Consider the following 12,952-nt stretch of genomic DNA (forward strand, 5'->3'; position numbering starts at 1 on the left):
ACTAATAGACAGAACATCACTTCAAAGTTAACTGGACTATCGTTTTAATAGGGACTTGGAAAAATGTTTAGCATTCTGTGAATAATAAGATATATCTGAGTGTTGTGAGTTTTTAAAAACTTCAAATAAAACCCTGTCCTTTTTTGCCTCAAGGCTAAATAAAAATCTTGAGTTTGAAGTTATTTTTATGGAAAGAAAGTGCGTGGCTAAACTGCAAAATATTAAACTACAAGTCTTTCAAAGTAAGTATGTGTCTCTGTGATGGACTTGGACCTGTCCAGGGTGTCCTCCACCTCTCACACAGTGATGACTGGACATGCAACCCGAAAAAGGAAGAAGTGGGTAAAGATAATGGATGGATGGATATATATATATGCACACATATACATAATATACACACATACACACACACCATCATCATCATCTTTTTCTTTCAGCTTTTCCCTCTTCAGGGGTCACCACAGCGAGTCATCCTCCTCCATCTCACTCTGTCCTCTACATCCTCTGTCCTCACTGCAACTACCTCCATGTCCTCTCTAACTGCACTCACATATCTCCTCTTTGTCTTTTTCCTGGCAGCTGCATTTCTAACATCCTTCTACCAGTATACCCACTGTTCCTCCTCTGGACATGTCCAAACTACTGTCCCTCCTCTGGACAAGTCCAAACCACTGTCCCTCCTCTGGACATGTCCAAACCACTTTCCCTCCTCTGGACATGTTCAAACCACTTTCCCTCCTCTGGACATGTCCAAACCATCTCAGTCTGGTCTCTAACTTTATCTTCTAGTTGTTCCTAATCTTATCCATTCGTGTCACTCTTAAGGAGAACCTCAACATCTTCATTTAGGCCACTTCCAGTTCTGTCTCCTGTCTTTTTGGCCATGTCTCTGTCTCCAGACCATACAACATAGCTGGTCTCTCCACTGTCTTGTAAACTTTTCCTTTGACCTTTGCTGACACCTTTTTGTCACAGATCACTCCTGAAACTTTTCTCCATCCACTCCATCCTGCCTGGACTCTCTTCTTCACCTCTTTATTATACTCCACATTTTCCTGGACAGTGGACCCCAAGTACTTGAAGTCCTGCACCTTTGTGACCTCTGCTCCTTGTAGCCTCACTGTTCCACCTCCTCCCTCTCATTCACACACATGCACTCTGTCTTACTACGACTGACTTTCATTCCACTTCTTTCAAGTGCATACCTCCACCTCTCCAAGTTCTCTTCCACCTGTTCCCTGTTCTCACCATAGATCACAGTGTCATCTGCAAACATCATAGTCCATGGGGATTCCTGCTTGACCTCAACTGTTAGTCAGTCCATCACCAGAGCAAACAAGAAGGAGCTCAGAGCTGATCCTTGATGCACTCCCACCTCCACCTTGAAGCTGTCACCCCTACAGAACATCTCACCACTGTCCCGCTGTCCTCATACATGTCCCGTACAGTCTAACATGCTTCTTGACACTCCAGATTTCCTCATGCAATACCATACCTCCTCCCTCAGCACTCTGTCATATGCTTTTTCTAAATCAACAAAAACATAATGGAGTTCTTTCTGACCCTCTCTGTACTTCTTTATCAGAATCCTCAAAGTATAGATGGAATCTGTGGTGCTCTTTCTTGGCATGAAACCAAACTGCTGCTGACAAATAGTCACCTCCCATCAAAGTGTTGCTTCCACAACTCTCTCCCAGATCTTCATTGTGTGACTCATCAACTTGATTTCTCTGTAGTTGCTACAACTCTGTACATCACCCTTGTTCTTAAAAATGGGCACCAGAACACTTCTTCTCCATTCCTCAGGAATTTTCTCACCCTCAAATATGCCATTGAATATCTGAGTCAAAAACCTCACTGCCAACTCTCCAAGACATTTCCAAACCTCCACTGATCTTCAGGTTCTACTGTTTTTCTCTTCTTCATTCTTTTCTGAGATTTCTGGACTTCATCCTCAATAATCTTTTCCACTTCCTGGTCCAAGGTTTCTATAGCCTCTACTCTTTTTTCCTGTTCATGCTCTTCATTCATTAGCTCTCACACATAAACACACATACTATATATACATACATAATACAGCATCTTGGATTTTGACGTGGCAACCCACTTTTCTAAAATAAACTTTCTTACACCTTGATGTAGCCACACACCAAAATCGATGTTGGTACCTCACTTATTTTTCAAGTTACCATGCTCACAACATGCACGGACGGACCGACGTAGGGCGGTTATTTCACTCCACAATGGGAGACAAACAGGAGTCAAAAACCCTTTCAAGTTACAAATAGCCGCTTTCAAAATATAAATGTGCCAAGAGCTGCCATGCTACAGTCTACCTTGCTGCTGTCTCCAGAAGCACTAGCAGTCTTGCTCATAGTGTTCTTGCTCTGCAGATCCATAACAGAAACAGACATCCCACCCCCAAAGAGAAAAAAAACACAGTTACCAATATAGTCCACGCCACAGCCCATCAAATTACAACAGAATGTACCTTCAGATGAGGGGCGTGGCCTGGGGAGTAAGGTTGAGGCCGGGTTGGTTTAACTGAAGAAGAAATATCAGACGGAGGAGAGGGGGGGCTCAGGTGATGAAAGGACCATTGAGAAGCAGAAGAAGATGAGAACCGAGAGGAGGTAAGTGAAGAAGATTTAGAAGAAGAGCCATTGGAGAAATTATGCATGAGCGCCCAGATCTCAGCATCCAGCTTTTTGACATCAGCCTGCGGAAGTAGGGCAACCAGAAATACAGAGGACAGGTCATGTTGACTGTAAAAAAACAACGGTGGGGGTCTGAGAATTTATCGGTAGTTCTTCAAGTGTACATCACTATAAAAGGAGGACATGCCGCGTCATTCAGTTCAGTGACCAACAGTCCTGCGGATGTTAAGGTTCTTCTAGGTGTCACATTAATTACCAAAACTGCTGCTTCATAACCTAAAAACGTGCAGTCATAACTAACAGTATGCTCCTATTATATTGCTCTGCCTCTGCGTAATGAAATGATCAGACTCTGTGGTGTAAAGACAGGTGTAAAAGTAGGACTAAAAGAATAACCCAGAATTGTTATTTTATTTATTTTTTTGTGTGTGTGCATTTTTTAAACAAACAAAAAATGCTCTTGCTAATGGGGAGGCTCTAAAGTAGTAAGTTCATCATGTACAGAACAGATTTGTGAAACGGTATCTTTATTATGCAATATCACGTCACATAGCACGCTTTTTTCATTCAGGTTTCTCTGAAGACAGTTTCCTAAAGGCCAGCAGTGTTTCAGCAAGTGACTGCTAGTGTGAGAAATTTACTTTTGATATTAGGGATATCGAATAAATGCACAATTGACTACAATGGAGATTTTAAAGCACATATTAAATAAAATAACTGCTTGCCATGACTACACCTCTCCACTCTGCACCCACGTCTAGATGGGGGCAGTAATTACCTGTGACTGACATCTTCACTGTGTACTTCAGCGTACCCATGCCACATGTCTGTACCATGCCAGTGCGGTATGAATACAAGTACCATTACTCCCCTTATTGTAGCTTTCTCTGCAAACTCTCTGAGCATTACCATACATTAACAGAAACCATGCACCAGTTATTTTTAGTAGAGGTGTTAAACCTTCTCTACAGCGCAGCTCATACCAAATACCTGTCTGGCTCTTTTGGATCTTTGAGTAACTTTACTTTCAGCAGCCATTACTGAAGCATCCTTCCTAGCAAGTACCGGTACAAATCCCTCAACTGATGCAGATGAAGAAGGCACTTTGATCATTTTCCTTTTCACTGATCTCGTGGTATTTGCGTATGGTGGCAGTGTTAATGAGGCAAAGTTAAACTTTATGAAGCTCTTAAATGGAGCATTAATGATAAATCCATTTACATGGCACAAGTGTACATGGAAAGTTCTTGTGTTGTGAATGCCATGCCAAATCAGTGAACAGTTTCAGGGAAACACTCACCATTCACCTTTAATAACAAACTAATGTTAAATTCCCATGCTTGCAACAACAGTTTTCAAAGTCTAGATTTATCACTCACAAACCATACAAGCCATGTATCGTAAAATGCAATTACAAATCAGAAAAAGGTTGGATACTGTGTAAAATATAGATAAAAACAAAATAGAATGATTTTCATATGTCATAACCCTGTATGATGTTCACAGCAGAACAGTAAAGATACAGTATCAAAGATTGAAACTAAGTTGTTGTACGATTTTTTTCTGAACAAGCTCATTTTAAATTTGATGGCAACAATACAGCTCAGTCAATTTTGGACAAGGTGTGAAATTTCCCCTTTTTTAACAACAGTCTGTTCTGGTCAGGTGTTTGCTGGAATTTTTTCTGAATAGGAGCATATGTTGTCATAAGACTTGTTTATAATTTTCTGCATAGTTGGTGACTGTCCAGATGTGTGAGCTGCACATGCCATAGGCCATAATGCAGCCCCATTCCATCAGAGAGGCAGGCTTTTCAACCATGTGCTGATAACACGTCAGATGGTCCTGTGAGAATCTGGACCGGGTCCGTCCTTGAAACCAGTCTGACTCCCCACCCCGGCGTCTGGTTCTTTTATTCCCAGATGGAGAGGAAACTCGCTCTAACTCAAATAAATCAAGAGATATAATTTCAGTTTACCAATTTAATGTTCATCAGCAGGAGGAAGTTACAGGTTCAGTTCTGAGGTGTCCGTCCAACTCGTCTTAACCCGTGGAAGCGGGGCGCCCCGTGTCACAGAACACCCCAGCTTATATTGGCCCTAGGCTCCGCCTTCTTCTGGGAGCACAGTCTATCACAGTGTTTCAGTGGGGTGACTATGTATGACCTCATTGGTCTTATCTGTTTCTGATGGTGAAAAATGGGTGAAAAGTGCAAATCTATCTACGTGATGGAAGCCAGCAAAATAAAAAATGACTCCTTATCGGGTGTTGACCCTGGGAAGCTCACTCAGAGCAGCTGGGCCCGTCTCATCTGTACAGAACCGGGCCAGAAACTAGTTTGACTTTGTGCAAACAAGACTGGGGGTCTCAGCATGATAAAGTAGGATAACTCTAACAGTCCCTCTCCTCTTTATTCCAGTAGGTGTAGCTTTCATGGTTTGAAAAAATCTTTTAAAATTTTGATTTGTCAGACAACAGAACAGTTCTCCACTTTGCCTCAGTCCATTTTAGATGAGCTTTGGTCCTGAGAAGACAGCGGGGCTTCTGAATGGTGTCCACATACGGATATTTAAAGCCTTTGTAATATTCATTGAGGGACAATATTCTGAAGTTGTTCTATTTTTAGTTAAAAGTTTTCACAGACTGGTGAACCTCTGCTCATCTTTACCTCTGACAGAGTCCTCCTCTCTAAAATGCTCTTCTTATACCCAGTCCTCTCACTAGTTGCAAAATATTCATCTAGACGTTTCTTATTCATACCACTGACTACTAAAACCTTATCCTGTCTTTTGTTAATGCATTGCTTCTTTCAAATGCAAAACTATCTTATTTAAAAGGGTACAGTTTCTTATTTATAACATTTGATATGCTTACTATGTTCTTTTGTGAATAACGTATGGATTTATGAGATTTATAAATCACTGCATTCTGTTTTCACCCATATATTTACACAACAACTTGTTCTTTTGGAACTGAGGTTGTACATTTTAAACGTAATAAGTTTATCTTAAGAAATTCCATATTATGTTATGTGAAACATGCCCGACAAAGCTTTTCACATGAAAACACTACATGTTACCAACACAACAAGCACTCACTGATTTGACCATACCTGAGGAGCTCGTTTCGTACGAGCAAAGGAAGAATCTTTCTATGAAGAACAGCAAGAAGGGCAAACAAAGAAATGAGAGCATCGTCATCTGTTCTACTGCACATAGAATGAAAAGGTGTTTGTGGAATTTCCAGAGGTTTGAAGTAAGAAAAAGTGGCAACACAAAGCAGTGGCGTACGAGTGGTCTACAAGTTTCTGATGTGCTGTTTGGCCCACAGCCCTGCTTTGGCAACTCCCACTGAACCCACAGTGGTAGTTTCCTTTTGAATACTGACCTTGTCTCCTCGGTAAGACTCTGGGAGCTGCCAGTAGTGGGGGCCTTGTCCCAACTGGTTGAAGTTGCTGTAGGACAACTGAGTGCCTTCAGTGGAAACTTCCACAGTGAAACCAGTAGTAATGCGACTGCTTCGCTGGCGGTTCACTAGAGCGAAACCCTGAAAGTTTCCTGGAGTAAAGACTGAGGAGACCTGCAGGGGAAAAACATAATGAAGTTTAGATTGTTTGAAAAACTAATACGCATGGTGTTTGTGCTAATTTGAGGGATTGTGTTAGAGCATTGTGTTCAAACACCTCTATGTTGGTCTCATGGGACCAAAGGACAAGAAGTCTGGTGGTTCGTCCAGATGCAGCGCTGCTCAACTAAAGCTGGATTCAAGCTCAGCAAGAAGTGACAAAATCTGCTCTGAAGTCTAAAATGGTCTTTAAAGTCTATTGCCTTTTCAGACTGCTTTAAACCCCTTTGAGTTAGAATGAGACATTTTAGAATTTTCTAGATTAATCCAAACATACCTTTGTCTAAGGAAAAACTAATTTTATAAATAACTAAACTGTGCAGCTGCCTCATCTTAAAGAAGAAGAAGAAGAAAACTACATAGTTGAGTGTTTTAACGTGTTAATGCTGACTCATGAACTATGGCCCTGTTCTGGTGTCAGTGGAATAAAGGAGCTTACCGTGTCTCTATAGAACGTAGAGCTGGAGCACTGCTGAGTGACGCCCATACAGAAACAGGTCAAACAGCCATCTTTATTTTCCTGGCTAAGATGGAAGCTTCCAGACTTACAAGTGGAGCAAGATGGACCTTCAACATTCATCTGTAAGAGGCAGTCAGTTCAGGCTGAGAAATCCACGAGATGGGATTAAAGTTACTCACTCATCCGTTTGATCACCTTGCATTGACAAGCACCACTGTAACAGTGTTCACTTCCTCTTTGGTCGCACTTGTAGCAGTTACCTGTAACGAGGCACCTGGTTACATCAGAGGTCACTGTAAGCAGCTGCTTTGGTAAATGTAGAGTCATTCTGATGAACTCTGTGCAACCTCTGCTGCAATGCAGAAAAATAAAGAATCAGTCTTTTTCCAGGATCAAACTGCAGGATTTACCATTGACTTCATTGTCGAGTGCACATCTCTCTCCAAGCAGAGGGTTACCAGTGTATCCTGGAGCACATCTAAAAGAAAAACAGACAGTGTTATACAAAATATCTCCAGTAAAAATGGATGCAGGTCTTAAAAAAAAACCAGCAACATCACAGGAAGCTAGAATGTCTGCAGGAAATGATAAATCAGATAAATCATGCCCTTCAGAGAGTTCTGTTGACCTGAGCCAAAGAACCCAAACAGCTGAGCTGTTCAGATAAAGATCAGAAAAGTGCTGTTGTCTACAAACTGTCTTCTGTTTGCAGAATCTAAAAATCACCCCAACCTTTGTAATGCGTTCTAACTGCGCTTCAAGAGAAAACACAAGCGCTGAACATGAACTCCCCTGCCTGCAGTGGAGATGGATGAAGCTCTGCTGCTGCTAAAAACATTCAACATGTCTCCGATGTTGACTCCATCTCTTGTGTGCGTGTTGCACAACTGAAACAGGAAAAACTTTTACAGGATCAAAACGATGAGAAGTTACAGAAAGATGACCACATATCACCAGGCTCTTAAAACAACCAAAGTGAGAGCAGAACGCATGAGAGGGCAGAGCAGCCGACATGTCGAGCTGCAGAAGGAAACACTAAAGAGGCAGGAAAACAATAAAACTAACCAACCTGGATGTTGTGGCACAGCAAAGCAACGCACCAGCAACCCAAGCAAAAAATTAAAAGGCTAACACTTTACAATAAGGTTCACAAAAACTACTAGGTAACGCCTCAGGAACGAATCAGGAGCTAATGGGTAGTTAACCAGTACTTACTGGAGAACACATGTCCAAGCCTTATTAGGGGACTACTGGTTTGTTGCCACAGAAACAGAGGAGAAATTCACCATGTAGGTTCTGAATAAACCTTGCACCAGTGAGGTCACAGCTCAGACGTAGTTAAGATGACAGCAGGACAAGATTATGAAATCCGTTCTTACCACTGATTAGTGGTAAGAATCCACTAAAACCAGTAATCAGTAGGAAACAGGTTTTTGACAATTAAGAGCTGTGACCTCTCTGGTGCAAGGTTTATTCAGAACCCACATGGAGAATTTCTCCTCCGTTTCTGTGGTAACAAACCAGTTGTCCCCTAATAAGGCTTGCCTGCGTGTTCCCCATGAAGTACTGGTTAACTACCCATTAGCGATTTGTTCCTGATTTGTTCCTGAGGCATTCCCTAGCAGTTAATCAAATATTGTGTACTTTATTATAAAGTGTTACCATGAAAAGATATGCAGCTACATCCCCGGATCTGTTAGCCTAAAGAACATCTGTCTTACCTCTTCCGGACTCTGGCAGGTCCACACTCCAACAGCCAACACAGACGACTTCACTGCTCTGAACTCACTTTGGGAAACATTTATAAACCAACTCCTGGGGCATTTGGTAGTTTCTAAAACGTGGCTATCTCACCACATCAAACCAGTGTTTAATGGATTGAATAAGACATCTCATACAACACATTAGAAGTGATCTGATCAAATGATAATAAATGTGTCATATGTAAATATGTCCAAACATATTAAAAATAAAGCACTGACATAAGCAAATTAAATATTTGTATGGGGATTTATCTGTCATTAACGTTTCTATGAAGGTGAACTTGATAGAAACTAACTGCTGGTTGATGAAAATAAAGCTCAAAACTTATAAACTGTTGGTCAGACTGGGATGTAAAAACTCTTCAGTCACTGTTTTGAGACTTCATGTTCCCCAGAGGATGAACCCTTTTAAGTTGGGCCACAACGTGTTTTATTGTAAATCATTACTATTTGTGTCTGATGATTAAAGTAGCACTGAAAAAAGAAACTGTGCTCGAGAACGTAGATTCACTCAAAATAATAAAGAAAAAGAGGTCACCTATTTGTGCCTCTGTGCTTGTAAACACTTTCAGAGTGTGGGGTTCAGGTTCGTCTGTAGAAAAGAACGTCAAATCTCTAGTTTGTAAAGATGTTTGGCTTCAACTTTAGATGTGACAAACTTTAATGATAAATCAGCACTGACTGAATTCTAGAGCTGGGAAACCAAAACGCGTTCTGCACTGTTTCTTTGTGCTTTGCTCATATCCTTCAACCAATAAGTAAAAAAAAAGCCTATAATATTCTATTGATACCTAGTGATGTCTAGTGAAAAGAAAATAACTCTAGAAACAGGTTGAATGTGAAGGCTTTGGGATTATAAACTTAGATTTACCAAAACATGCTGCAGATGTTTGATCAAGGCTTCAGGAAATTGTGTGAAATAGTAAAAAACTGGCAAATTACCATCAAACTTCTTGGACACAATGGTATTTGTTTTACTATAATTGACATTTTTGCCCCACTAAATTTAGTTTTTTGATTATTTTAGACTTTAATGATAAGACCATTCTTATCACACAACAAGCTCAAAGTAAGGTTACGATGATTCAAACTCAAAGAAGAGTGCAAAATTAAAGAATTTATCAAGTCCATGAGAGATGTTTTTAGCAGAGATGCGTGAAGCTAAATGCTGACCATAAATCTTGTAAGGAAGTAATTGTGAGGGTTGAGCCATATTTACAGATGATAATGTGAGAATGGTGCTAGATGAAATGTCCAAGGATTTACTTAAAAATGATGTGAATATTTTCACAGAACATCCTGGCAGTTTGTCCAATGCATTATTAACATTTATAAAGGTCAATCTTTAATAATGAAGGATTTTTGGGGGATCAAGAATGGCAGGAGGCTTCATCCTTGAGGGAACATGAATAACTTAGAAAAAAAAAACTATCCAAAATTAATAAAATATTTGACTTTGAACCAAAGCAGTTAACCAATAAACATTACCCATCAAACCATTTGTTTAAATCTAAGGGTGTCCCAATACTAGTTTTATTCAGACAGAGTACAAGTACAAGTACTTCAGTATGGGTATTTACTGATACTGAGGAGTAATACCAAGTAGTTACTGAGTTAGTACTTAAGCATTACACAGTGGCTTTAGAGACACATTTATTTTAAGAACAGCAAAAAGTTTGCTGTCTGAACATGTGTTTATCACATCTTTTTAATTTTATGCTCGGTTACCTGCAAAGTGGAAGAGGAAATGACATGACCAAGCATGAATGTGGTATCAGTTTGAAGTACTGGGATGTTTCTAGAAGTACAAGTACGAGTACTTGAGGCTGGTATCAGGACACCACTAAATAAAACAGTAGCAAACTTATAGTAATAAAACAAAGTTTACACAAATTGATATTTGAGGTTGTAATTACCAAACAGAAGAACTGACTACAGGAGCAAGATGTTACACAATAAACTCTTATTAAACCATAAAACAACAGGAAAGCTGCATCAAAACCTTCAACCTTCAATAATGCAGTGAAAACTGATGCTTCCAGCACATTCAGCTAAAGATTTTAGATTTGCATTTAGCTGAAATTGATTGTGGAGGAGGGAAACTTGAGGGTGGAAGGTGTTCACAAAACACTCGTACTAAAATGTAACAACGTGAAACATAGTAAAACCAAAAACTGGGACTCAAATTTGAGGTAGGTAAAATTAAAATGATTTTGAATATGCGTGAGGTCCAAAGTTATTTCTTCATTAGATCATTTGGAGAAACAGTTTTGACAATATTCTGATGGATAACAAACACCAAAAAGGTATTATGTCCACTTTGAAGTGAGGGTCTGTGGAAAAGTATGGAATAACTATCTTACCTGTTGTAGATATTCAAACAACCAGAATGATGAGCTAATGGCTAGTATAAACAAAAGCAAAACAAGTGGAATTCTGTCATCTGAAAACAACTTGAATCTCCAAATTTTATAACGTTCCGTTCAAACTCTATTTTATGCACAACTGTGCCATTATTTAAATGTTTACAATGCTATTAGTTTAACACTAAGTGTTTATTTCAGCTGAAATATGTTATTCTTGGCTCAAGTGTTGCAAATCTAAATGGGTAGTACTGCTACTAGTTGGTAAAGGAATGATCTACAAGGGTGCCCACACTTTTTCATCATGCAAGCTACTTTTAAAACAACCAAGTCAAAGTGATCTACCTGCTATAAGGCCCCATTTACACGAGAACAACCTCTGGAAATGGTAGTGGTTTTTCTATGTTTATTGGGGGTAATAAGCAAAAAATGAGCAGGTTTACACAAAACCACTGAAGCTTCTATGTCAGTCGGGTTGCCAGATAAGAAATTATGAACTATAGTAATGTCACTTTAAAACAATAGTATTTTGACCTAAACTGTCAAATGTGCAGAGTAAAGATATGCTAAGATGAGATGTGTGTTGTGTTTGATGAGCATGTGCACAGAAAAGGAGGGGGAAATAAGACATTTTAAATTTATCTGGCAGCCCTGATGCAGGGCTCAGCTGCATCACACTTCACCACTTGCTCTTGCCGAGATCGGATGCTTCTCCCCTCCCCTCCCTCTCTGCTTTGCTTTGCTGCTCTGTCTGTCTGCGAAACTGCTTGTGAGCCTCTCTTACATATCTTCTGAACCATAATTATCATTCATTCAACCTTTATTTAAACAGATACACATGGAGCCTCGAAGACTCATTTACAAGTGAGACCTGTTTGGACAGACAAAAACAGCAGTTAACTGGACACATGTAGGAGTTGGAGGCGAAAAAAATTCCTATCAGACTTTTTTCTTGCTGAGAAAAACCTCTAATATTGAAAAAACACCTCGCACAAACAAGCACATATTTACGTAGACATTCTGCATCAGAGACGAGAGCGGTCAACAACGCTTATAGATGCTCTCGAGGTCACTGTAATCAGTCAATGTCCTCTGGTGAGATCCATAAACATTCTCGAGGTATGTCGAGAAATGGCCAAGGATAACATCTATGAAAATTCAGAGTCCTGAAATGATGACACAAAGTTTATTCAGCAGGTTCATCTGGTTATCAGTTGGAAATTCCTCAGGGAGGTGTTGGTGAGCATCAGATCACATTTTCTCCAGGCGACTTTAGATAAGATGGCCTTCAAGGACAGCCAAGGCGACCAAAATTTAGATAAACACACAGTTATTTTGGGGACGGGCAGAACTTAATGACATCAACCTTGAGTCTGTGTTGGTTCACTCGGTTCTGAAATGTCCAAATTAACATGGCCACACCAATGGAACGTGACTGAGTAAAAATCCCCAAGATCTGATCCATTCAGCCCAAAGCACAATTATGGACTTGTTTTGACCAGTTGGTCCTCTCAACTCAATTTACAACATTTCTTCAAAGAGAAGACAGACTTTAGGCGAGCCAATTTGCCCTGTTGGCACGCACGCAGCTGGATATCTCACCGACTTGGAAGACTTGATGATGTGTCTATCTCTGCTGCCATTTGTGGATTTTAAGGAAGCATATTTAATTGGATTTTCGATAACCGGTTCCTGCTTTTTGGATTCGGCTGGTTGCTGGTTTTATCTACAATCAAGGAAGTCGTCGGCAACAAATTTGGACCCGATCACGCTGCTTGCCTTTATGATGGCTTGGTTCGTGTCTCAAGTACCCAGACTCAAATGCTTTGGGCAGAATGGATCAGATCTTGGGGATTTTACTCAGTCACGTTCCATCGGTGTGGCCATGTAATTTGGACATTTCGGAACCGAGTCAACCAACACAGACTCAAGGTAGATGTCATTAAGGCCTGTCCAGAAAACAACTGTGTGTTTATCTGAATTTGGCTCCCCTGGCTGGCCTTGAAGGTCATCTTATCTGAATTTGCCTGGAGAACATGTGATCTGATGCCCACCACCCCCTCCCTGAGGAATTTCCAAATGATA

General features: G+C 40.3%; 1 protein-coding gene across 1 annotated transcript in view; it reads right to left on the bottom strand.

The window, feature by feature from the left end:
* hspg2 (heparan sulfate proteoglycan 2) overlaps positions 1-12,952 on the bottom strand; it is a 209,281-nt gene that overhangs the window by 66,871 nt on the left and 129,458 nt on the right. The window contains exons 31-37 of the mRNA XM_037684663.1: positions 7,152-7,219; positions 6,937-7,001; positions 6,721-6,861; positions 6,045-6,236; positions 5,770-5,808; positions 2,492-2,719; positions 2,337-2,387 (exon numbers count right to left, since the gene is read on the bottom strand). Of these exons, the coding sequence (XP_037540591.1) occupies positions 2,337-2,387; positions 2,492-2,719; positions 5,770-5,808; positions 6,045-6,236; positions 6,721-6,861; positions 6,937-7,001; positions 7,152-7,219 (784 nt within the window). The remainder of the gene's footprint in view (positions 1-2,336; positions 2,388-2,491; positions 2,720-5,769; positions 5,809-6,044; positions 6,237-6,720; positions 6,862-6,936; positions 7,002-7,151; positions 7,220-12,952) is intronic.

Source organism: Nematolebias whitei, chromosome 11, assembly GCF_014905685.2.
Source record: "Nematolebias whitei isolate Nwh7 chromosome 11, NemWhi1, whole genome shotgun sequence".
Classification (NCBI taxonomy): domain Eukaryota; kingdom Metazoa; phylum Chordata; class Actinopteri; order Cyprinodontiformes; family Rivulidae; genus Nematolebias; species Nematolebias whitei.